The following is a 27,082-nucleotide window of genomic DNA, read 5'->3' as shown; positions in this document are numbered from 1 at the left end:
CTGCAACTAACGCGTCTGATTAAAGCCGTCTGATAACTGGCGACTGATGTAGTTATCTGAGATCAAAGTTGGAATCATGTGCAGCTATCCATGCCAAAAGCACTTAAGCTCCTACACAGTATAAAGCAGACCTGGATCAAGTTGCTATTTGATAACACAAATAAATAAAAAAAATCTGTCAACAGAAGCACTCAAAGAGAAAACGCCGTCAGTCCGGAACTTCAGTCAATTGAAGTTAAATAACAAAGCAGTTATTTGTTTCTAATTGATTGGTGATCCTGTTTTTTGAAGTAACCATTTGAGTAATACCATGTGCATTTGTTTGGTGAGTGTAATTGTTCCTCTGGTCCATACAAGTCAGATGAAGAAGATAATCGCTTATTAATAACAGATGATATGTGATGATAAAGTCCTCACAGAGTCTTTGGTGCTTGGATTCTACAAGGAGATTTGTAATGGAGGGGCGTCTGCCCTCAGCAGCAGTAAGATAAATCCCCCGTGGAGTCCAGACACTGGTGGTGATGATGAGGCTGATAGAATGATGAGGTGATGAAGCTGATAGAATCTGATGGAGATTGGGAGGAGATGGGGAGGTGGACGGGTGTGTAACAGCAGCATGACCGTACTGAAGGTAGAGAGACAATCATATTTAAAAGAGACAGCAGCAAGATGATAGGCTAATGATGTCATTGTTTCATTGTGCTATTGGATAAAGGAGACCAGCTGATCTAAACAGCTGACATCATGACTGACAGCCTCGAACAATGACAGCAAGGAAATAATGCGTGAGCATGCGTGAGGAATGAAATAAACTACGGGCCTAAGCATGCAAGAGTGTAGTCTTCCTGACTGAACTTATGCTACAGCTTCATTAAGATATCCCCTCTTACAGCAATGTCACAGTACTCGATTGGGGACAAAATCCACAGTCCTCTGTGGAAAGGTGCATTCCAAAGTGAGAGGCTTCAACATTATGAGTTTGACCAATCAAGGGGATGTCCTCCAAAGCTGCAGTTTTGGCAGAATGAAATCCACGCTTTGTGTTACAATCCCTCTGCAGTGGATCCAACCTGTTCTCCTTCCCAACTCCTCACATACGGAGGCTTGATCAAGACTCCTTGGCGGTATCAAACTCTGAAGGATGAGAATAAAAGTCTGTATTTGACACCCAGGCTTTGAGACTGGACTGGTGGCTTGAAAGGATACACTGTCTGTTGAAGCTAAAATACGAAATGTCATAATATAAAGGAATTAAGAGTCACGTTTCCACCAAACAGTCCAATCCAGTCCAGTTCATTCTAGTTCAGTTCAGTTTGATCATGGAAAACAGTTATTTTCCATTATCAAATTTGTGAATGGTTCCATTAGAACCACTCTATTCTTGGGACCACCTCGGTCGAGGGTCCAGGGGAGATGATCTGATGCTAGAGGGTGGAGTTAAAACACTGCAGGCCACTAATTGGTCAGAGAGAATCATCACTAGTGGACACAGGACATCCAGCGCAAAGTCACTGTTTTTAAGGTCAATAGTGACTGCTTTTTCTTTATTTACTCAACCCAGATTTTAAAAAATGGCAGCCCACAAAACTATGCCGTACACGTTCCTGTGTGTAGAAAGTGCAGACGTTTCTCTGGTTTGCTGATGAAAGGATTCAGTAAGTGTCCCGTGGAAGATGTTTCACGTGCCGTTGCTACGTTGATCAGCTGAGAATCCTGCCTACACTAAGAAGGTACTATAGAGAAAAGGACCTAGTTACAAAAGCGAGTCAAGTCAAGTGGGCACATTCAAAGTATTGTACCGTATTGTATTGAGTATTGTATTAATATACACTTGAATGACATGTCACCATGTCCTTAAATGTGTTTCATCTTCATCAATTTACTGGTGAATATTGACACAATCATAACACGAGTGCCAAGTTAATCACCATGTTCTTCTTCCAGAGCATCTAGCCTCGCTGTGACTGACCTGCACTACTTACTCTGGACTGGTCAAAACCAGTTCATATTTTAGTTGTTGAATGGTTGCAAGAGAGTTTTTTGCAGCAGTAGATAATATATTTTTAATGATGATGCTAACAGAAATGTCTGTTTAACCATCAAAAGAATATTGGCAGTTAAATATTCATATTGTAAAAATAGATTTATTTTTGTTAGATGAAATTATTCTCCTGATGTTAATAATAATAATTCACGGTGCATATTTATATAGCTGAACATCAGTCCTAATTGGGTTTTGATTATCAACTCAACATTCTAGTTCCTAACCCAAACATAACTCACATTAACTCAAGCTCATGTACCTGAATGCATCCAGCCAACACAGCAGAACATGTGACTGATTCCTGCTATTGCTGCAAACAAGCTCTTTCTCATTTCAAAACATTTCCCAAAACTTGGACTGACCTCAGAATGCCAGCCACTCATGAATAAGTTGCATAACATCAGTGTTCTTGTGCCAGTGGATTCTGAGCTTCTGCAGATGACTGAATCCATTGAGTGAGTGCTCTGTATTCAGTCTGCCCAGGTTTTTGCATGGGTATTAGCTTGCTTTGGTCAGTGGCCGGTCTATTGTCTGCTAGCTCTGCCCATCCTTGCATGATGTGAATGAAGATTAGCATGGATTGTTTGCATAAACCACGCAGGGCCCGGTGTTAATGCACCGCAGTAGGAAATTATGTGAATGTCACTGCATATATAAGTGAAATAAATGAGAAGCACAATCTGCCGGGAGGAGCTGGGCTGCATATGGCTGCGACCGATCAAAAAGATTTAGGTGAAATGGCTTTGTTCATTTGGGCATGTTAAAATCAATATGTCCACCTCCTATTTTAGAGCAAGGGTAGTTGACATAGGCCACATAGTTTAGCTTTCTTTCTTAGCTCTCCCTGTAGTCCTGATACATCAGGAGTGATTCATGTGTGTTGTGCAACAAACAATGCCATTCTAATTTGTCATTTCTGCATGCTTGGCACCCTCGCTCGTGGTGGAGCTTTCGCAAGGTCACCGCATGTACCTGACCCGCTGTTAGGCAGAACAGTGAGGGTCTAAAGCATAATGCACATGACATGCATTGAAATGGATTGCGATCTCATTTTATCCTCCATGCAGAACTGATTGCTGAAAATACTGCACATACCTGCGATGCTTCCGTCTCTCTCTTGATGGTGTTGTTTCCGTCTTTATCCTCACAGTGAATTAATAGCAGATGCCACCGAGGTGTTAACAGGAAATCTCATGACCAAATGTTGCAGCCTTAATCGACTGAGGGGGGGTTTCTGTGAACAAGGGCCTCAGCCCACCCCCTCCCTGTACCCTTGACTCTAATTAAGACCACATATCTTAGATTTTGCTGCAGTCAGGGACGGATTTTAATTTAAAAACCATTAAGACGAGCACAAAGTCAGGACTTGTGTTGCATCCCAGGTAGATATCATTTTAATTAAGTCTTATCTTAGCTCAATTTCTCTGGGACAAGACATCATCATAATTCCTCAATAACAACCTGAGAGTAAACTGATTCGGTAAATCTGATGGCCTGGTCATTATGTTACGTATTGACCCGTGCACCTCAGGCATTTGCCTAACACAATGCCTCATCATGTTCATTCATTGCTTGGCCAGTGGCCCAAAGCTTCAAACTATGATACTCTACGTACATAGTCAGGGTCAGTTTTCAATCGTCAAGAGCATTCTATCTTTTTAAAATAAACTCATGTCTTCACAGTTTGGTTTAGGCAACAAAACCATTTAGGTTTTGGAAAAGTGCGTGGATTAAGTTAACTTTACCAACAAACGACTCAAAACGTGACTTACTACGGGAATGAGGAATTAAGTCAAATTCGATTTTTTGTTTCACACGGGACACAAACAGTGGTCTCTTGGGTGAAAGTCCTCTGTTGGTTTCACCCGTTGGTCCTTCCCTCCGACACCACCTACGCTGACTATCTCAACCGTTGTACTAAGTCTGATGCTCTGACCCTCTAATAATAAATGCATGGGTTAACATTGGAGTCAGTCGTAAGCCCGGTGCCTCTCATACACTAAAAGGTGCGTCGGTATCAGATGTCGAGGGGCAATGCCCTTGCGGCAGTATTTGGCGAGTTGCGAGTGAGAACGGGTTGACTCTGTACAGTTTCTGGAATTTTTGAGTCAGGGTAATTATGGTTTGTAGCTGCTGCATTGAAATGGAGGGACCAAAGAAATGGAATAATATGTTTTATTGTTAATGACACCCTGAAGTCCATTACCATTGTGGTGAACTTGTTTTGTGTTCTACTGCTGCTACTACCAGAGAGTGGGCAATTCAATTTTCAGAAAGCCTCACACCTGCTAAACAGATGTAATTGTCTTGATGGCACCGCACCGTGCATTGCACTTGATACGATCAACTTTAAGAGAAAGGCTTTTATTGTGAAGTCAATTGTATGTGGGACAAGATTGATGAACACACAACGGAACACAGACTTGCTTTCACAGTTGCACAAACATTTGACAGCAGACAAGGACAATACCGTGTGTCACTCGTATCTTTCGCAGTGACGGCGTCCAAAGCCCTGGGTGGATTGCCATTCCCATCCAATAGCTTAACAGCGTGCCAAATTGATGTTAAGGTAAAGAAATAATCTTGTTCTGTCTTCTCATGAGACTGTCATAGGAGTTCTGAGTGCTGCTGTCAGATGCGCTGCAAAGTGCCACTCGCTTCCCCAGCCAGCCAGCCAGCCAGCATCCCCTCTGTGCATACAGATATGGACTGGGAGAAAGTGCAGGACCGCATCAGTAAACAAAGTCAATGTGGTTTGGTGAAGTTCAGACTCCCTTTGGTCCAAAAGTTGATCTCCTCCTCACCCTGTCCATCAAACAAACTAAAATGACACCTCTCAGGTCTACGAGGTGGTGCTGTAGCTTTTAAAAGATCCATGCAGATGTTTCCAGGCAGAGATTAACATGTTAAAACTGTAAACATCCAAACTTTTTTGGAACTCATTTTTTTAGAGCACTGGGCTTTGAAATTTGACAAAGTGGCCAAATGTTGGAATTAAAACTTCTGGGCCTGTCGGGTGGTACCATTGATCCCCAAAAAACTTTTTCCCATAGATTATCAATGTGAAGGAGACATCGGTAACTCAAGTCAATCAACTTGCCAATATGAGCCCTTATTTAAATGATTAGGTCCTAAAGTCTTAAAAGTTAGGACCAGAGTCCAAAGTTATTTTCTTCCTGTGTTCATGTAAATAAGAATGATGCTGGATCGAAGGCTGGGAGGAGGGGTTCAAGATGCTAGTGAGCTTGCTCTATGGGCCTCATGGTTGTGGAACATCGCCAGAAGATCTGTGTCATTTTATTCTCGGAAGTCAAACTTTGTATTGCTTAGAGTGACAGCACAGAGCAGCACCCGCATGGCTAGAGGAGCTATAGGGCTCTTTTACTGTGCATACAACCTGGCTCCAGGTTTGCTGTGTTATAACTCGATCAAACACAAATACATTTAAGAATATTCAACATGTAAGCACAAAACACCATTGAAAAAGGTCTTGAAACTAAATGTTGACATATTCCAGACACAAACAAGCTTTCAGGGCCCCGGGGCAGTCCCATGCTTTGCCTGGTTAATCGTCGAGCCGTGGCTGTATTCCTAGATGACGTTAAGGACATCTGAAAATATGCCCATTAGGCCACAGAACTCCACTTATGTATACATATAATTTTTGTTTAGTATTTTAAAGACCCAAAGCAAGTTGTTTCTATATCTGTGTCATTCAACGAGTACAATTGTAAAGGAGGACAGAGGCTATGATCCGATTCAGCACGACGGGTCGTTGACCTGTTTCATGTCATGGTAACCAAATAAATACACACAGGACTCATATTTGAAGAGACTTCGTTGTTATATGAAATAATGATTGAATGAATGGCCGTGACATGACCTGTACCTTATTGAATTATTCAGAATATTATCGAAAAACAAGCCAAGCATTCCAGCAAGTTAACCCACCATCATCTAACAGCAAAATACATTCAAATCAACCACAAAACAACATCAACTACACATAATGCTCCAGGACATATTCCTCCATGGAAAAACAACAAATATAGTTCATAAACCAAGGGTCTGCAATCCATATAAAACCGAGTCGCAGGAACGCATATCAGTTACTTTTCTCCTCTGTTCATGCTTTCAAAAAGATATTCAGAACATGCAAAAAGATTATCAAAAGTTCCATTTCCAATATCAAATGTAAATCAGGCACATCAACTTTTTAAATCATGATATAAAGGACAATAAAGAATAACATTCATTTCCTTCTTCACCTCATTTAGCTCACTATATTCACACTTTCTTTCATCTTCAATCACACTCCTGCATCTTGCAGTTATACCATACTTTCTCTGTTTAATCACTTACTGAGATTACAGTGGGACATCTATTATTAGAATTCTGTATACTGCAGGATTCATTCCCTGAGTGGAATTGATTCAAGTGAATTGGATCATCGTGAAATTGATTTCACAATGTTTTGTAACCTGCAGGCCATGTATCCTGCATGGTCACCTGCTCCGAGAGCTAAGTGATCCCAATTAGTAAGAGAGTGAATACTCTAACTGCTCACATGAAGTCTCTGCATCTCCATGTAATGCTACCTTAAAAGAGAGAGAGAGAGAGAGAGAGAGAGAGAGAGAGAGAGAGAGAGAGAGAGAGAGAGAGAGAGAGAGAGAGAGACAGAGAGACAGAGAGAGAGAGAGAGAGAGACAGAGAGAGAGAGAGAGAATACTTCAGGAGCTGTAGCCTACTTAACGAAAGAAAATTATACTGAAGCGATGAAATGAGCCTTTTTCATTGAGTTTACATAATAGAGCTTCACACCGTCTCACCCGGACGACAGAAAAAAAAAGGGAGAGAGAGAGAGAGCGAGAGCGAGAAACATACAAGACTTGGCTGATGCATCTCTCTGAGAGCATCCATTTCACGGCAGTTTGAGCGGAGGAGACGGTGCGCATTTCTCTCTGAGAGACGCTGTGCTCTTCTCTCCTCCTAAGTCAGTTTTCTCGAGCGACACTTTTGTCTCCCTGCGTTCATCGACACGGACAGTGTTTCGTAACAAGCCCTGTTTACTTGGAGCGCGACCAGGTCGGCTGCAGCTCCAGAAGGCGACACCGCATCTCGTTTGTGGAGTCGAACCCGCGCGATCCGCAGCTCGAGACGCAAACACGGAATATCCGACGGTTTTCAAGTTTTCCTGGAAGTTGCGCAGTGATAGCAGATGATGGGGATTTGTGGCTATTTGGCCGTGCCGGGGAAATGCCTCGTCCTCCTCGGACTTAAATTGTTATTCCTTGTACCTGCAGGAGTTCCAGCCAGGAGCGGGGATTCTGTATTAAAGGACAACATCACCGTGAGACAGGGGGACAGCGCCGTCTTAAAGTAAGTCTTCTAACTGTATCTCATCACCACATCGCTAATATCACCTCCTCTCGCGCGCGATGGTGCTCGACTTGTGTTTTACAGCAGCGTTGGTCCATGCAGCTAATCGAGTGCAACGGACCGGGAGTTACTAAAGGTCATCGGAGGAGCCGGTGAAACAACGCGCACCTTTGTTTTGTTTTTTAAACGGATCGTACCTGCTGACAGAAGTACGGGCACTGCACGCGCGTCAGGGGGAAGTTGCATAATGTGCAGAAGTCGGTGTTCAGCTTCTCTTGCTCATTGCCCTTGAATGTTATTGATCTGGTTGCTTAAGGTCTCGTTGGATGCACGGAGCTGAGATACCCAAATCCAGCACTGGGAGGAGTTGTGCACGTATTGATTTAAGCATGTGATACAAAAGCAATTATGACTTTTAATGTCGGGGCTGTCGGGGCTTGTCAACACACTTCATGAATTCGAGGGACTGGATAGAGTCTGACAATATATATATATATATATATATATATATATATATATATATATATATATATATATATATATATATATATATATATATATATATATATATAATCAGTGCTTCTCTGTGTGTCTTTATCACATGTTTTCTTATTTTCTCTCTCCTCACTGTGATTCCTGTTTATTTGTGCTTGTGAACTGTGCTGGAGGTTTGCTGTAGTTCCTGATATAAGAATAGACCAGGTGTGGTGCTGCAACTTCACAATCACTTACATGCATACTGTACGTACGGACACGCAGTCTAACAGTGTATATTCATAATTGCCCCATCAGGAACAGACATAAACCACCACATACTTGGAATGTACTACACTTGTTACATCCACCTGCTTGTGTTTGAGTGCTGGTGGGAGACTGCAGGTCAATGCCAGGGCTGACTTACCGGTAATAGTTATTATGTTTAAATGGATTAAAAAATAAGAGGGAACTGGTGAGGCCGAATCAACGTGAAGCCATGATTTTCAACATATGCTTAACAGTAGCACACATCTGTACAGTGCTATAGATGCTAATTGACTGCTAACTTAAGTATGATTTACAAACCATGCGCTATAAAAGAAGACATTTGTACGGATATGAATGTGACTCCTCGGTAATGTAGTTACACATTATCCTCAAGCTGTCAGCGCGGGTCAGTGCAGTTCAGCTGGCTCCAAGCCGGCTGAGATATGAGGTATTTAGACAAGAATAATTGCACGGTTTAATGACTGCTGACACAGAGGGGCAGCTAAACAGCTTGCCATTGCACCATGGGTGGATGAGGTGGAAGGCGATCGTGCAACATAGCTGCACCGGCTCAGCACGGGGGGGGGGGGGGTGTCCTTGTGTTTAGTCCTTGTCTTCCTTCCTCTGCTCTGTGCAGCCTCAGAGAGCCACAGTGTGTTGATCATGTCTCGAGTCAGAATTGTGTACTGGCCTCCATTCATTAGTGGAACTTGTTAAGTACTCGGTCAGATCCACCGAAACCAGACATTTCAGTCTCCACACTCAGGGAGAAATCCACCTCTTGCTCCTCTGTCACGCTGATGCTGCGAATAGTTTCACCTGGAGCAGCCAACGGGACTCTTTTGGCAGCCATTCTCCTTTCCTCGCCCTAACCTATGCACCGCACAATAGAGGAGCCTTCAAATAACTCGTGGAGCTGCCATGACCCTGAGCTGAATCTTAAAAGGAGAGGTGTTAAGAGAGTGAACTCAAAGGCTGACAATACAGTCGTGCTGCTCCTCAGTGTATCCAATAGACTGCCCCGGAGGAAGATGAACCGCTGCCTGTCAGTGCAGCCAGTGAGTCCGTAATCAAGAAACCATGCCCGCTTTGAGCTTCTCCCCAAGCAGGAGGGGCTGGACAGTGTTGAAAGCAGCAGAGAAATGAAAGGACACCATTTTCATTCGGCTTCCCAGCTTCTGTGGGTGGGAGTGAGGCCGGGGAGCTGGTATATGATAGCATTGTCCGCATATTTGACAGCTAACTGATACACGGCTGGAGCACCCCCGGGGCTGATGCTGTGAGGACCCACTGCCTCGCCTGTGAGGAGCCTCTCTAACTCCCCCGTCACCCGAAGAGGCAGGGATGCAAAGGCCTGGAAGGGCAGCTGGTTAGGTCGGCTGAGAGGCGGGTGGCTGTGGCCTCTGATTTGATCAAACCAATAAGAAGAGTAGACACGCCGGGATTGGACAACACTGTAATGTTGTCAGAAATAACTCAAATACCAAATATATTACAATGTTGGGAACTTGCATTTGCCACACACAAATATCTCTAATGAATGTTGTACTGCCATTAATGATGTTTGGAAGTCAGTATGTCACATTGGGACATTACCCTGAGGGACCTGCATTAAAGAAAAAAAAAGAGATTTAAAGAGCAATACACAGGTTTCATTCCACCCTGGCACAGTTCTCTTTTCTCTCTCAGATCAGGAGTCCAAAAATTAGCTAGGAGCTCATCATGGGTTAAATGCTTTTAGGCCCAGAGAAACTACAACATTAGTGTGATCCTGGCAATATGTTTTAATGAAAGATGTGTTGCATCGGAGTGATTTCCTGTCGCTGGCAACGTTCCTAGGGTGCTATTTTATTTCTACAGGGCTGTATTATTAAGACAGTCAAGGGCAACACAAAGCAGAATCATTCTCACATAAAGAAAGCCACTGCCAACAGGAACTTGAGCTGATGTGAGCGGGAGAATAATTAGCATCATTCAACACAGCTTCAAAAGCAATATTATTTTTTACATTTTTTTTTTTTTTTACAGAAATGCAGGCCACTAGAAAAAATAAGATGCCTGGATTACAAGTTAGATGGACAAGAAGGTGATGCCCAATCTGGGCTTCCCACAAGTCACTGAACACGATCACCTGCGATGTTGGCGTTTAGAATGCACTCATGGAAAACTCTGCCCAACATGAGATTGAGAGCTGTCATGCTGCTGAAACTTTCCTCAATGTTACGGCTGCAGTTCAGCATAGAGAGGTAATATACTCTATTACTTGTTTTGTTCGTCTGCTCTCTAGAATTTCGATTCGAGTGAAAAGCCATTCCACCCTAACGTGCTATTTTTCAGAATTGTGTGCATAGTTCCATTTTGTGTATACAATGGAGAAAACGTGTAATACACCATTTGTCTCCAGAAATAACACCGCAGACACCCAGTTTTCATCAGTAGGACAAAGGCTCAATCGCCATGGTGTTACCATCTTTCCTCCAGTGATAGATTTAAATTTGTGTTTTATTTGAATACATGTGAAGATTGTGTGATTGCACCCAAAGCCGGGACTGAACAACGAATGCTATTTTAAGGTTGTGCAAAAAATGTCAGGCCAATGATTTGTTTGTTAGTTCGGAATACTTTCAGATGAACATTATTTCATTTCCTGCCAATGTCAAAAGCCCAGTTTCTTCTCCGCTGCTCCCTTTGTCATTGCTAACTCTGTGGTTGACCTGTGGAGGGCTACAGACAAACACCTCTGTGACACCTGAAGAGTTCTTCTCTCTCAGTCGCCTCTCACCGTTCAGTCAGAGAAACTGAGTTCTTTTTTCTGTCATGGCAGATCGTGTCCAAGTTAAGTCCCCCTCTGTGTCTTTACGCACGGAGCATCCAGGGAATTTTATTTTATTCGTTCCCCCCTTTAATATTATTGTCTAATGAAGGATGAGGACAAGAATCTGACTTTCCTTTTTATTGAAACAAAGATGTTTACAAAATGTGAATATATAAATATATAGTAGTCTAAACGTATAAAATAAAATATCTGGCTTTGTTGAGACAAACACACCGTCTACACACGACAAACAGCTATCTGTCTGAGAATAACTCTTAATAATTCATGTTAATGCACCATAAATAATGTGGGATTACTCTTCCTTATTTCGTTGGTTATTTGGGATTTTTAGGGTGATGTAATACGTATATGTATTTTAAAAAAAGCTAAACATTCGGGCCAGTCTCAGCTATCAGACACAGAATCGAAGCCTTTTTATGGAGCAGGTGGTGAATCCATTTTGCTCTATAACCATCGTCCTTGCAGGATCCACCACTCAACCTTAATAACAGCAAGGCTGCCTGATAAGCCCCCCCCCCCCAAAGAGGAGTCGTTCACAAGGCCATGTCACTGCTGTTCTGCTGCTGTTTCGGGAGAGGTCTGGAAACATGGACTGAAGGCCGCTGCTTCCCCTCAGTGTCACTGGCTGCACTGCTTTGCCACTGACAGGCCCTTTTATAATTCGCCTCCCTGTGGCTGCTCTCCCATGTGGACAGATTAGCACCAGAGGTGATTGAGGTAATGTGCGGCTGACCCTCACTTAGCCTTGTAAGCCAGAGTGTGGAGAGCCAGCTGATGACGGGCCTGTCCGAGTAAAAGTGCAGTCACACTAGAATCGACACCCACGTTCGTGAAGGTGGGTGTGAGTTGAAATGCTTCCTGTGCCAAGAGAACTTTTTCTGCCAGTGGGAAAATGGAAGCGAGAATGTGAGTGGCGTAGTACTTCTTTTCTCATGACGTGATCATCCAAGCGGGTATGTCTCAGCGTGGGCTGATGCAGCAAATTCAGGGTGAGAACCTTCTATTATTGTCAGCTTCACACTGTAGTAGAGATTGCACATGTTAGGGGATGCATATAAACGAGGCATTCATTGGCTATGTATATGACTACAAGCAAATGTGGAGTTCTGATTTCTTTTCCAGATCTGGGCCACCTTCATATTTGGTGCTATATGTGATACAAATGTGATCACTGTCTATAGGTCTGCTGTTAGAATGGTCATAATGGTATTAGTGTGTTTCATATTTCACTGTGCTGGCATGAATCCCCATACAGTGACTTAGCGGTCCGTTGAAACCACAGAAGAAGATCCACAGTAGTTATTAGACTCTAATTAATAGCAATAAAGAAATAAAGAGAACGTTTTTTTGTCTGGTAACATAATAATTCTTCTTCTGCTTTATTCTGCGTTTATTGTGTAGAACTCCAATTTAATAATTCAGCAGTAACAAAAATGCTTTTGACTTTACATGGAGCTAAAATGAATACTGAATTATGTTAACTCATGTTTGCGAATTAGTTTGTGTCTGTTTATGAGTCATAACAAATCATACATTATATTTTAGAAGGAGTAGATGATAAGCTCGGCTCCGTAAAATTTAGCAATATGTTAACATAGATAATAAGGTATCGCTTTTGTTTACATGTTTATGCTTGTTGAACAGGTGTATTGAGAAAGTATTAGCTTTTTATTCGCAAATGTTTTATTGCACGTACAGTAACGAGTGTAGTTCACTTCTGTTTCTCCACTGTGCTCTCTCTGCTTGGTTTTCTGGCTTTTCTTCATGTGTCATGTTTGCAGTTCGAGGATCTCAGTCCTAACAGAGAGCAGAGGAGATGCTGCAGTGTGACAACAAATTGACTCCACCAAATCGTTAAAAAGTACAGATAAAAGAACCAGTAACGTCGGAGCTTATCAATATATATATATAAAAATTATCTTTCATAATTTAGCACCCATCAAAAGTAAAAAATTATTGTGATATTTCAATTTCTCTGCATCGACCAGATAGCTGAAACCCTTTGCTTCTCATACAGACACTGAGGGGTGCCTCGGTGAGTCGGTATCAGACGCCAATGGGCCAAGCTGGCGCGTTGGGATTGAGACCAGGCGGCACATGACACTGAATAAGATGCTTATTACAAAATGTTCTTCATCAGAACTACCGTCTGTCTTACATTGATGCAGACATTGAAGAAATTCACTTGCAATAACAAACACTGTCCTCATGACGTAAGTGGAATAAAAGGATTTTTTTTCTGCTTTCAATTTTATTGCTGTAGTTATATATATATATATATATGTATATATATATATATATATATATATATATATATATATATATATATATATATATATATTTTTATGTCAGTGAAATGTTTTCAAGATATAGACAACCAAACTGTAGTGTAATGTTGCTAGTATGATGTTGATTTACTGTCAAAAGATCGTTTTTTTTGCCATGAACCACATGCGGAAAAATAGGCAAGACTGTGAATATAGAAGACTTAGAAGAGAGATAGCTGACACACAGCCGAGTCTGTGTGGCTGCTCTTACCTGCTCCACAATAAAAGTCAAGATATTCCTCCATGCACAAGTCGGGCGTAAATGCAGGATGATACACTATACTCTTATGTACTTGCTTTTTTTTCTCTCAGATTAGCGCTACCACACAACACCAGGACTTTTGGTTGAGAAGACGAAGGTTTTAGAGTAGATGAGCCACATTAAATAATTCAGTGACAAAGCAAACTGCTGCTTTCCCTTACTAAGCTTCCACAGTCCGCAGTCCACAAGTCTGTATATCTAGACTTGAGAGTTTCAAACTGTTCAGTGGTGGGCTTCAAATGGGCATATCATCTCTGCAACAACGAAAAGATAGAAGATTGTACACAATTGCTTCAATAAATAAATAAAGAATATTCTATGTTTTTCTATTTTTGGAAAAGTTTCTGGGATAATGACTGGAAGTTGCAGCTAGTTAGCTCCTGTCTGTTTGTTGAATCGTGCTCCAGACGTTGAAGTGAAACACTGCAGTGCACCCAGACTGCACTAGAAGGTAGTTCGTTACAACTAGAAATGATATCAGGATGATGAGCAGACAAGTTCATCTTGCAAAGGGAAGCCTAAGGGGAGGATGATGGGAATGGACACTGAGCTTGTTTCTTTGTTCCTGCTCTTACAATGATGTATCATTTCAACTAACACTTTTCAGAAACCCACCCAGACATGACAACACAAGCCCAGATGTTTCTTCACTAGACAATGCAGTTTTTTTACAGCCTAATAAAATGTAAAGGAACACAAGACTAAATACGTGACTGGAAGGTAGAAATCTGTGAATAAAATGGAAATATCATTTTTGTTGAAAAAAAAATTCAACTTATCATTGTTAGGGGACTTAGTCATGCTACTAGATGCGTGTTCTCCATATATACAGTATGTCCATATCTGTATTACTCTAAAAACATTATTCGTCTTCTAAAAGTTTTTTTAGTCCATTAATGTTGGTTACCTGCTGATACAGAGTTCGATCCACTAAAGGCCGATTAAATATGTATCTGACACAATTAAATGAAGCGATTGTAGATAATGAATATGGCCAGCTTATTTTTCACGAGTTACTTGATTCAAATACTGAAGGTCCTGGTTCAAAATGATAAAGTTAAGTTTAATTTACGAATGAAAGTTCAAAGGTGCACTGCCTCTCAATGGCTCTCAATGTGACAATGCCTGAGCTAGCAGCTCATAGCTAACGATTGCTGGGACCTCACCATAAGGGTTTGACTAAAGGGATCTGAGTTGGGCCTGCAGGCTAGTCAGCAGCCTGATTTGAGTTGAGATCACAGCAGGATCCGGGAGATGTTAAGTCTCACCTTTGTGTGATCTTTTCAACCAAAACTCAACAATGAGAGCTCATTGGACAAGGGCCATAGGCACCGCAGCGGATTTCCTGTTTTACGGCCTGACGTCACAGCATCTATAAAAACCAGCATCACCTCCGATGAACAATAGACTGTCTTGTTTTTTTTGGATCCTGAAGGAGAGAACGGATAACTTCTATGCCCCATTCTCTCCCCATTAACGTCGACATGTTGCCGGTCATTAGAAAGAAGAATTCCCTTAACTTTTGAAGAAGCCTCTCTGCCACATAGAGGTCTATCACCGCGCAGCTTGAAGCTCTGGAGCCGAGTTTTAACCAAGAAACTCGAAGGACCACATCGACCATTAAGAAGTCATCTCACAGTAAGAGGCTTTGTGTCTGGGCAGAGTAAGGTCATAGTGTGTTTATTACCTTGTTTGTTTGGTTTTAAGTTTACTGTATTGTTATAACAGGTTCTTGTGTATATTCACAGACCGTCGAGTTCCGTTAGTGCTGTAAAGAATCTACTGTTGTGTTCCATACTGCTGCAATAGTGTTGTGTTAGATCATCACCGCATGTAAAGTTGGGAATTGTGATTTTATATCAGTTTAAAAGACCAAAACCGCGGCTGGCCGAATGTAAGTTCGACAGTCGGGTTTCTGTGTGATGAAGTAGTTTCCGTATTTTACTGCAGCGGTGAGGATCTGCCTTGTTTTGAGTGTTTCTTTTTTCTCTTCTTTTTTCTAACTCACACACATATAACGGTTTAGCTAACTATCTTGTGTCTATAAGCGCGGTGTCTATCGTAGCCTCACGTCATTTTGGAGTCTCGTGCCATTTTGGAGTCTCGCGTGGCATGGTCACGTACAAGACTACCCCCTCCATTTTGATAGTCCTATCTATCTTCCTCCATATTGTGGTATGGTCACGTTTTAGATTACATTCCGCCATTGTCTGGGTAGTTTCCCCCACACACACATATACATACAGTACATGCACATACACACACAAACTCATCACAGATTGTTTGTTAATTTTAGATAGTAGGCTCCTAATTCTATAGATATTATTTGTTTTTTGATCAATGTTCCTAGGATTTAATAAACTATATTTTAAAGAGCAGCTTTCTGTGATTACTTTGTGCATGTGTATTGTGATAATAGATATGTGGCCTGTACTCATATTCAAACCTTCACTGTTCATTCTGAATGTGGAATAGTACTTTGACTATGGACATTGTAAGTGAACACTAATTATGAAACTTAATTTATAGTTTGGTTATTGGTCTCTGTTCTCAGGATGGTGCCCCATTATTATTAATAATGTTATTGACATTAATAATTCTATTAATGTCAATAATGTAGTTTTTCCTATTTGCTGATAACCAAACACACTCTTTCCAGATCCCCACACAATGCTAACAGTACAAACTACAGCTAACGTGCTGACAGAGCTAAATGTGTTTAACTAAAGGATAATTGGAGGCTGGTTCCCCTGCCTCCGCAATGACGCTATCAGGACAGCGTAATTGTCTGTAACCGCCGTATGAGAGCGGTGCAGAGTGGCGGCCATGAATTAACCAATGTCCTATCAGTCTAACAGTCCTATCAGTCCTAACAGTCTTATCAGTCCTAACAGTCGTAACAGTCTTATCAGTCCTAACGGTCTTATCAGTCTTATCAGTACCAACAGTTCTATCAATCTTATCAGTCTATCAGTCCTATCAGTCGTATCAGTCCTATCAGTCCTAACAGTCGTAACAGTCTTATCAGTCCTAACGGTCTTATCAGTCTTATCAGTACCAACAGTTCTATCAATCTTATCAGTCTTATCAGTCCTATCAGTCGTATCAGTCGTATCAGTCCTAACAGTCCTAACAGTCTTATCAGTCCTATCAGTCTTATCAGTGCTAACAGTCCTATCAGTCCTAACAGTCCTATCAGTCCTATCAGTCTTATCAGTCTTATCAGTCCTAACAGGCTTATCAATCCCAACAGTCCTATCAGTCCTAACAGCTCTATCAGTCCTAACAGTCCTATCAGTCCTAACAGCTCTATCAGTCCTAACAGTTCTATCAGCCGTAACAGTCCTATCAGTCCTATGTGTCCTAACAGTCCTATCAGCCGTATCAGTCCTAACAGTCCTATCAGACATAACAGTCCTAACAGTCCTATCAGACATAACAGTCCTATCAGTTCTAACAATTCCAGAGTATCTATCGTGCAACAAAACACATCACAAGTGTCACCGTAGCTGTCACTGGCTTTATTTCCAGACTTTGCTAATTTACACAATCCTAATGTGCAGGTGATGAAGATGAAGGTGAGGTGAATGGAGAAGGTGTGTGACTGTCACTGCGGTGACTCCTCTGCTTCAGATAGCTGTTTACAGTTTGTCTGTGTACAATATGCTGTATCTGTCACGATAGAATAAACCATGAATTAATACATAAAGTATTGTTCACTGCAGCGATTTTACTTACAAACACTTAATGCAAACTAAAATCGTAATTGGTGATATATGCACAGTATTAGAAGATTATTGCTCTGTTCTGCATTTCTTTAACGCTATTTGAGGTTAATTTACAGCTGATGATAATTTCATCAGCTGCTCCACAGATGACCACGAGTGTAGGTAGTTCGGTCTGTCCTCTGCGCTGGTGCAGACAGCTCTGATGAAATATTAAAGAGAAATTTGATTTGAGGTTTGAGTTAGTTTATATCTTTAACAATTGAAATGTGCTTCTAGTTATAACACTGATGGTTTCTTGATAAACAGAATATATAAGTGCAAAGCAATGTGTGATATGAAGTGAAATTAAATATGTGAGAGGCATCATTACAGGTATAATGATCACACATTTCATTTCTATTCAAATCACAAAACGCACCCCGTTTTGTGCATACGCAATGGTTATAAATGAGACCCTAGATCATTTTACCAGAGAAGACATCTTATACTGTTGGAGTTGATGAAACTACAAAACAGTACTACCAAGCAGTACAGCCAGCGCATGACTAGGCCTATGTTACGGAGCTAGCTGTAAGCTAAGCAAAGGAAAGACTGGAGGCAAACACACATCAACACAGTAATGGGCTAAAGCTACACACAGAAAATGTCATATTGCTGTTTTGTTGGATGTCAGAATTGATGGGCATTGCATACATTTTTAGATGATGATTCTAGGCTCAAGCAAGTGACAATATCAGCATGAAAAGGTGTCAAGCGTGGGGTGAACAGCCAAGTTTAATGTTGGGCTGTCATCACTGAGTTAACTTTAATTACTGTCAGTTGATAGGACCAGCCGCCAGCATCGTTTATCATTTTAACCAGTGAAAGTGATGGTCAGCGCCGGCTAAAAATTAAAAAGCTGCAAGGTGAATGTTTCGTACACTGTTCTTTAGGGATGCCATGGTGAGGACGTTTACTAACCACCCCGCTTACTAAACAATACACATGCCAAAATATTGCCATATATGTCCACACGCCATTGTATGTTGCAAAAGTGCAGTGCAATTGTGAGGCCTTTCTTGCCCTATATGGATTGAAGTGAGGGTAATCATCACAGTGAGGCTGTTGACTTCAGACTTTCTGAAAAGAGCCCTTCAGTTCTATCCAGCCTAACAATCGCCAAATGTTCAAATGACGTATGACTCTCAATAATACTGTGGCAGTGATGTAGCTCTGCCATGTCGACCCACAGGATATACCTAAGGACGGGGGTCAGGATCCCACATCCCGTTCGCCAGTAGTCTACCATCAGTCTTCTTAGTATTCTCCAGACATCCATCTTACACAGGTTGGGTTTCAGCATCTTTGTGTTGTCGTAAATCACTGAGATAGTCATTAATTTTTAATATCCAGGAACCTAGGTGCCGTACTGCAGTCCATCGAGATCCTCCACGTATGAGAGCCAGCCACATCCATTACAGCCTGTCTTCGCTGTCCCCTCTCTGTGCATGTTTGGCTGCACTTTTCTGAAATCATTAATACTCATCAGCAACAGCTTCTATTCAAGCCACATTCTGCCAGGCAATTTACGCTCTACTACTTCACTCTCCTACCTACTATTCTCCTTCCTCTCTTTAGCACATTACCATCCCTCTTGCTCATCTACCTCTGCACTTATAGCCCAGCACTTACTGTATATGGACAAAAAGGAGCCATAAAGCCCGGCCACATATTGCGATTGTTGTACAGATTATGATTTAGGCATCATGACTGATCAGACCAAGAAGCGCTGAGTCTGTTTCAGTCTAGTCAAACGGCTGACCATTGTTCTTTGAAATCAGGATTGTCAACATAGTGGTAGAGATACATAAAGTTCAATCACCTCCAGATAGTTCTGCAGGACTTAAAGAGTCTTTGTTACAAATTTTTTCCTCAATTTCTTTGAACAAAGTGCAGCATAAATAATCAAGTCACATTACCATTTACGTTCGGCTTGTATGCTTGAACCACTTGATGTCCTGATGAACATAAGTTGGATATAAACTTCATATCATGAAATTAAATTATGAATTGAGTGTCTACTTCCTGGGATATATTATTTTAGGTTTCAATAATATCAATACCTAAATAAACATGGATGATATTTACAGCAAGATACAGGTAGCGTTAAAGGTTGTGTTTTGCTGAGGATAAAGCGGAGAGTGGTGTTCAGTGTTTGACAAAATTGGTAAAATAATGTTTACATGCGTCAATGGTTCAATATGGGCATATGAAGCAAGCCAAATCTGAATGATTTGTTGACTCACATGTTTCCTAACAGTTCTGATCAGACAGGAGTAGGTGTGGTATTAAATATGATTAGCTATTTACAGGTTGTGGGCTGAAACACAATAGAAGCCTAACACACCTTTACAAAAATTCACTACATGTTTACAATTGGGCATTTCAGTTTCAGTTTATATTGATGAACAGTGGCATAAGAAAGTGTCAGAGGAACCAACGTTTTTTTTTTTTTTTTTACAGCCATCATTTTTCCCGTACCCCCCAGCTAGCTACTTTTGAGCACTGATACTTTGTATCCTTGTGGAAATCCCTGCTGAACACAAACTGTATTTCATACACACATCATGTCTAACAACTTCAACACACACTTCCACAGTCTTTCACACACACACACACACACACACACACACACACACACACACACACACACACACGAAGAGCAGGGGTTTCATTGTTTTCTGGATTTTATGATCTTTTTTTTATAATCTTATTATTAATTAACAGTTTGGCAATATTGTCTTTGTTACAAGCATGCCAATAAATATATTGTATTGAATTGGTTCTCGCTTATGCAGCTGTTTGATTCTAAGTATTCAAACAAAGAGTGAAAAGTGATTTTTTTTCTCCATTTTTCTTCCTCAATTCTGAGACTGGACGTTAATTTAATATTCCCCATGTGTTATGTGAAGATAAGTATGTTGACATCTGTTAATTAACAACAGTGTAGGTTAACATACGTACTTGCCTGCCCCAGCATAAACAGTTATGTTTAATATATCATGGTAATTATGGGGAGACATTAGGAAGCATGAGCGCTCTTGTTTCATGTTGTAATGGCTGTTATTTGTTTCCAGAATCAGATGCTGAAAAAGTAGGGCATTCTGTCCAGAGGTGATGTAGGTAGGTACCCCTAGAAAGCATCTGGGGCATGAGCTTTACGTTTCAAGATCAGTCTGCAGCACAACTATAAACCTCCAGGTTGTGTGAACCAGACGTATAAACTGAAGTCACAGTACTGAAGTCAGTATTACAGTTTCCCCCTCGTTTTAGGACACTGTTACTTGTTGCTGGACCTTGGCAGTGATGGACTAACACTTTTCATCACTGCAGGCTTTCACATTGAAGTACCATCTGAGTTGATGCGCTGTTGGTGGGCATTAAAGCAGCTCTTGAGATCCCGTATGTCGTGCTCATCGTCCGTTCCACTCGAGATCTCATTTCAGAAATGAGACGTCTCCGACCATCTGTCAACACAAAGTACTGGCCTCCCGTGACCAGACAAATCATTCCCTAATTCGTCCGCCTCTCCTCTGGACCTGGATCCTAGCCGCCGGCCCTCTAACGAAACAGATCCCCTAATGAAGGAATATGGCACAGAAAAGTGCCTCCCATTGATTCTGTTCCCTGGCCAATGCCGCCTCAAGGATAGTGCAGATGAGCTATACTTAGAATCAAGGATAGAGTAGACGTAATGTCTCTGTTCTCATATTGTTTTTTAAAAGCTCTGTAAGGGCAACGCAATGACGGGACTTAACTAATCTTGACGGAGCAATTTCAAATGAACCAATCAGCTACAGTAGACTATTGGCAGCAGAATGCAGAAAATATGGCTGTCAAATGGGCCTTGGCTGCCAGCCTTAGCTTACGTGCTGATCACTGTGTGAGAGCCTCAAACATGTCTATCATGTACCAGGCAGTGCATTACAGTGATTCTATTCAGATTAGTAACTTGTTTATTGCTCTGTAAGACCATGTGTGGTGCCCCCATCTGCCTTCAGTATCAATCAATGAAAACAAACTCTTTCTTCTTTAGACACATTGACCAGCGCACTGGAAACTGAACAAGCGAGGCTAAGTCAACTTTGTTAGCATGCAGCTTGTAAGACATTTTGATTGGCCTTCAGATACTGATAGTCAGATGTCTATCATATGTTCAATCCTCCTGGGAAACACAGCATCCCGGTGGAACTTTGCCTTTCTGATTGATATCCGGTTTTAATGCAAATGTTTTTGTTGCTGCTGTTTTAGGCACGTTGAAATCAATAAGTGCCCGTGAGTTATTATTGCAACCAGATTTCACTGTCTGAGTACCAGGAAGGAAGGAGGGAATTTGTCTCAGTCTGCCAGCTGATGGTGCTCATTAATATGGATAAAACTGACAAGGAGTCAGCTGGGAAGAATGTCATACCACATTAGACAAATAAGTGGCTGAAACCACTGGCTGTAATGAATTGATTTGCTTCACATTGATCCCCCCCCCCCGTTCTCCACTGTTAATCATATTTGTGAGTCATGTTCATGTTCTGGATTTCTGCAGTTGTGAAATATTAAATAATCTAAGTGAATAAGTTTTACTTTTGCATCATTCAATGTATTTGTTTTATGTAAAAACTGATTTTGCAAAAATGGAATATCTCACCAGTTTGCTTAATGTGAAATGATAATGTATTCTAGGGCAGTTGAATCAATACTTACGAGTATGACGAGTTCTCAAAAGTTGGATAGCAAAGTATCGGGTATGTTATTATCTTCATCCAAAGGGAAACCAACTGAGAACGCTTTCACTTTTCGCACTTTTAGAACACACTGCTTCACATTCACACAGTTCAACGCATTGACACTTGGGAGCTGCCCTGTGCAGCCACAATCTTCTGCTGCTGGCCCCTGAGCAGCTGCGGCGGAGCAGTCGGGAGCCCGCTTCCTTGGTCAAGGGCATATTGACAGCGAGTGCTGGGGGAGAGGAGAATATTAGGCAGCTTTTATACAAGCTTTCTTGGTACATAAAATCTTGTGCAATACGTGTGGAAAGATAACATGCATTGTTGGAATGTACTGCAAAGAAAACATCACAAAGCAGTCCCTCAGAAAAGTTTGAAGTAGTCCAACTTCTGGCAGAGTAATCGTTTCCAGGTCTCATACAAAATCAGCCGACTAGATTTGAAAAGAGATACATTTACAAAAACTTAGTTGGTCCCAAAGTCAACTGTGTGAAGGTGACTTTGGGATCCATATGAACAGCCCCGTACTGTTCGTCTAGTGATACGGACACTTTTCTAACGTGGATTATCGCCACCTTGTCACAAGAGAATTTCTGTGGCGCTGTTGCCTGGATAATAAATGGAAGTGCGACAGGAGGGAAAACCAAGCAGCTGTTGTAAAACATTTCTGACATACACTGTTTAACTTTGGAAAATCAATAAAGCCAATTTAACAGAAAGCTTTTCTGGTTTATCTGAAATGGTCTACCTCAGGGGTGCCCACACTTCTCCGGCTTGCGAGCTACTTTTAAAATGACCAAGTCAAAATGATCTACCTACATTAAAAATGCTAAATATCTATTTATTTATATATATATATACTGAGTATACTTTATATTTACAATATATGTTGGCGCACCTTGCATAACTGCATGAATCCTTATGGCACAATACAATTCTGTAAATTTTTGGTCATATACTCTGATGACTTGCACTGAATGGAATCAGCCAGGGTTGCATAGTCCGGACAGTAGCTGCTGGTAGCCAGCCTCAAGCAGACTTCAAATGATCATCAGTCATGGTGGAACAGTGTTTGGACTTAGTATTCATTATGTGGGAAAAGGCTGACTCACATAAATACGTAGAGCCAAATAATGCAGTCAAGAAGGTAGCACATTTCCTCATGTTTGGGTACTTTTCCTCTGTGAGTAAGTTCCAAAACTGTCCATGAGCCCTGGCCTTCAGCTGAATGTCAGCCAGTAGTGTCAACATCTCATCCTCCACTCCAGACGAGTTCAGGTGAAACAGCGTTGCAATTTTTGAATCACCTCAATATCTTCCCGAAATGTGCAGCACATAAATGTAGCGAATGGCTCGAGTAAAGCAAAGTCTTGAAAGCGTTTGTCAAACTCTGGCAGACACTTGTCAATCTGCTCTGTGTAGCGCACACTGTCAAGTTGCGCACATGGCTTCCGTTGCGTCTCCAGCTCTGACGCGAGGTTTTGGAAGTTCCCCAAATCATGGCGCTGCAGCTTTAGCTTCTGTAGTACAAATAAATTGGGAGGCTAACTAATTAGCTCGCCGGAGTTTTGCGGTTGACCGCGCATACGTGGTGACCCGTGTGTTAGAAAAGACGTGATCTCAGACTGGCTTCCATGTACGTCAATCAAGTGGCAAATGCCATGAGGACATCTTATTTTTTTTGAATGGCATGCGATCTACCCGCACTACCTCGACGTATTGGGCACCCCTGGTCTACCTGAACCAGGCCTCTTTTTTTTCCCTTTCTCTCGCTCTCTGTCTCCCCTTTTTGGAAGAATATTATCCCATAATATTAAAAGTTATGACCTTTCTTCTTGGTGCTCACCATCGTCTGTGTCCAGATAAACAACTTCCTTTAAATGGCACAGTGGGAAGTTGTTCATAGTCTTGGAAAAGTCTAACACTAATTGTTGACACTAGCCAATGTTCAACAGCTCGGGCTGTTTTATCAGAAGTAGCGTAAAGCATGAAGCAGCTAATCACTTCTAACTGCTGGATAACAGGATGAAATCTATTCACATGTTTCTTCAAATGGGTTCCAAACGTGATAAGTTAATGTACTGCATTGATATGCAGATGAAGCAGTAACATCATATATTACAAAACAGGCAAGTGTGCTGTCACATTTTTACTGCTGCAATAATGATATTCAGTGTTAATGTAATGATTAAAAGTATCATATTGAATATTTTAAGAAAGGGGGGTTTTGAGCGATTCATTTGCACCTCAATATATGTTGTATGTTGTTTTTGTCCTGAGTATTTTCAAAACAGAATATAAATATTATGCAGCAAATAAGCCACATTCCTTTTTTTCAGATACAACGTTGATTTTTATAAGCTTTCAAACCAACCAATCACGTTGTACGGAACGGGTTGAGTCGTGCCTATTTGTTAAAAAAACAACATGGAGGCTCCTAGTCTGAACCAAGATAGCAAATTTAATTAATCCTTTCAACTTAGACAAAAGCAGTGCAGAGCGGTCCCCTCCTTCTGTTTTACCTTTCACAATGAAAGCCCTAGACATAGAATAATCGCAGGCGAGTATTTCGCATTTTTGTGTTGTTTACACGTCACACCACTGGTGTGTAAATGCCTCTAGTTTGGTTTCCTTCTTTTTCCTCAACAACATTCCCTGCTGAAATACTGCTTCATCAGTATCATATTAACTGTAGTAACTACCAGTTATTGTGCATAACTGTTCTGATTCCTACATTATTCATCTGTGCAGTACAGAAGCTACTACATTGCCGGCAAGGCACTCTGTGTTTCTAACTGTGTGCTTTTCGTTACTCTATTCGTTACATGTTCACTCTATTCACTGAGAGTGTTGTATGTGAGCGAGTTTAAGTACCAACACACCACTCAAGAGAGAAGACGATGTAGAAGTGTTGGATTTGACTCACGTATTTTGATAACTGTCTTTGGATTCCTTTGTAGAAGGCAAATCAGTAAGACAACACTGGGGGCCGGTTATAAGCTGTTTTATTACGACATAAAACCAAAAAGTAATGCCTTTACAAGGATACATCTGTTATTTTTTATGTATTTCATTCTATTAAAAAAACAGGCTGGAGGGACTGGTATTAGTTTTACCATAACAAATATATTTATGGATGAAAATACTTCTGCAGATTGTACAGATTGCTGATTATCAAAGCATATTTTGTTATAAGTGAAATGATAGGGTCCTGATATATCCGAGGCTTTCTGAAATGTAATGTTTGGATAATGCACAACGTTTATTGTAACTACCGTTTTGAAAAATAAAACCTGAGGATCTGACAAGGAGTTAGCCCTTGAATTGAGACGTTTTTCACCAGAATGCTGATACCTCTGGTTCTTATCCTACTTGCTGTTATTTCCATCTGCCAATCCAACACGTACTGATGCATCTCAATGTGATTAACCTTTGTAGATTCAGCGTGAGGGCGGACAGTAACCTAGTCTAAATAATATACCCATAAACCTGACAGGATCTAATTCATTTCTCTGTGTAGGCTACCTCATAACCTTTACCGTTCACACTCCTGCTGTCTTTGCAGTCAGACCAAAACCGTTGGCTCAAAGTTCAGCGAGCCGTAAGTAGGATGTAGACTTTAACGATTACTTGGTAAAAAAAGTGCTAGAAGATGTGAAGTTATAAAAACCACACTTCACTTCACTTTCACCCCGATGTGATAAAATGCAGAAAGGTTACATTGATCAATCTTTGAATAAAAAAAAGGTATTTAATGCCTAGATCTCAGAAGGAAAGAAATATGAACGTAATGTCAGAAACTAAGCCTTTGTTTTCTTCTGTTTAATACACCTAAAATCCATGTTAAGTATATTATAAGATTGTAGTGTTATGTTTAGCCCTCATCCCTGTTGAAACCAGGCGGCAACATCTACTGAAAAGTGAAGCCAATGGTGAAGTGCTTTAGAGCTGCATTCTCACTAGTGTCCATCAGGGCGCGACTCTGGTGGTATAGAAGTCTATGAGAAAATGACTCTACTTCTCTCTTGATTTATTACCTCAGTAAACATTGTAAACATGGGTTTATGGTCTCAATCTCTAGTTTCAAGTCTTCTTCAATACAGCATGATGTTCATTTGGTTCATTTAGAGTCAAACAGACCATAAAGCAGGGTACGCAGGGTACTTTGGATTGACAGGTCGTTACCACGGCGTTGTCCGGTCTGGGAGTTTTTCAGTTTCTGTGTTCATATTTTGGTTTTAGCTCCACCCTCTTTTGTCACTTTTGGTTGCAAAAAAACATGGTGCTTGCCATAAACCAAGATGGCGACGGCAAAAATGCTGAACTCGAGGCTTCAAAACAGCAGTCCACAAAGAAATGGGTGACAGTGACACAACAGTTTATGGTTGCAACCTATAAAGGTCTGCCTTTATTTATGAATCTCCAAAATCTACCATTATGATAATAGAGTTGGTTACAGAGTATTTAAAGCAGCATCTACTAAAAAGAAAACAAAACCATCTCTTTTACATATGCAATATTATATTTGTTCTGCTTGCACACAATTGGCCCATATTTACAAAAGCCACTGAGCATGCAGCTAAAACTCCCTGAAGTGTATGAATCACCTTGTTTAACATGAAATGACGAAGACAAAGCAACAAATGCCTTTCTGATGTGCGTGCACCTTCTAGCTTATTAGCCTCTTGCTGAGGCCTCCAGGGGACACATCTAAAGCCTGATCCCTTTTAATGAAATGACTCACACTGTTCAGTTGTTCCTACTATATTTTCTGCCTTTCAAGAGCCTTGTTTTCTTTTGAATAAAACTTTCCCTTCATGATGTTTTCTGTTTCTCATTTTTAATTAGTAGATTCAGTTCCAGGTTTTGCAGCGGAGCTGACATTGGATCCTAAAACCTAGTCATCACAGGACCGGGAGAAAATCTAAGGTTACTCAGAAGGGGAATCCTTTCTCTATTAACAGACACACTACCTTTTTAATTGCTTGTTTCAGTCAGGTAC

The 27,082-nt window shown here is 41.1% G+C and overlaps 1 protein-coding gene across 2 annotated transcripts in view; it reads left to right on the top strand.

Annotated features, from left to right (window-relative positions):
- The window catches only part of opcml (opioid binding protein/cell adhesion molecule-like), a 361,995-nt gene that overhangs the window by 152,010 nt on the left and 182,903 nt on the right, over nt 1-27,082 (top strand). The window contains exon 2 of one of the 2 annotated variants that reach the window (XM_068721163.1): nt 7,348-7,423. In XM_068721163.1, coding sequence (XP_068577264.1) covers nt 7,348-7,423 — 76 coding nt within the window. Of the gene's footprint in view, nt 1-6,761; nt 7,424-27,082 lie in introns of those variants that run through there. The other variant, XM_068721162.1, reaches the window with a different exon arrangement.

Source organism: Cebidichthys violaceus, unplaced genomic scaffold, assembly GCF_023349555.1.
Source record: "Cebidichthys violaceus isolate CVI_PGR_0920_01 unplaced genomic scaffold, fCebVio1.0.p SCAF_27, whole genome shotgun sequence".
Taxonomy (NCBI): Eukaryota; Metazoa; Chordata; class Actinopteri; order Perciformes; family Stichaeidae; genus Cebidichthys; species Cebidichthys violaceus.
This window is presented reverse-complemented; position numbering and strand designations above follow the sequence as displayed.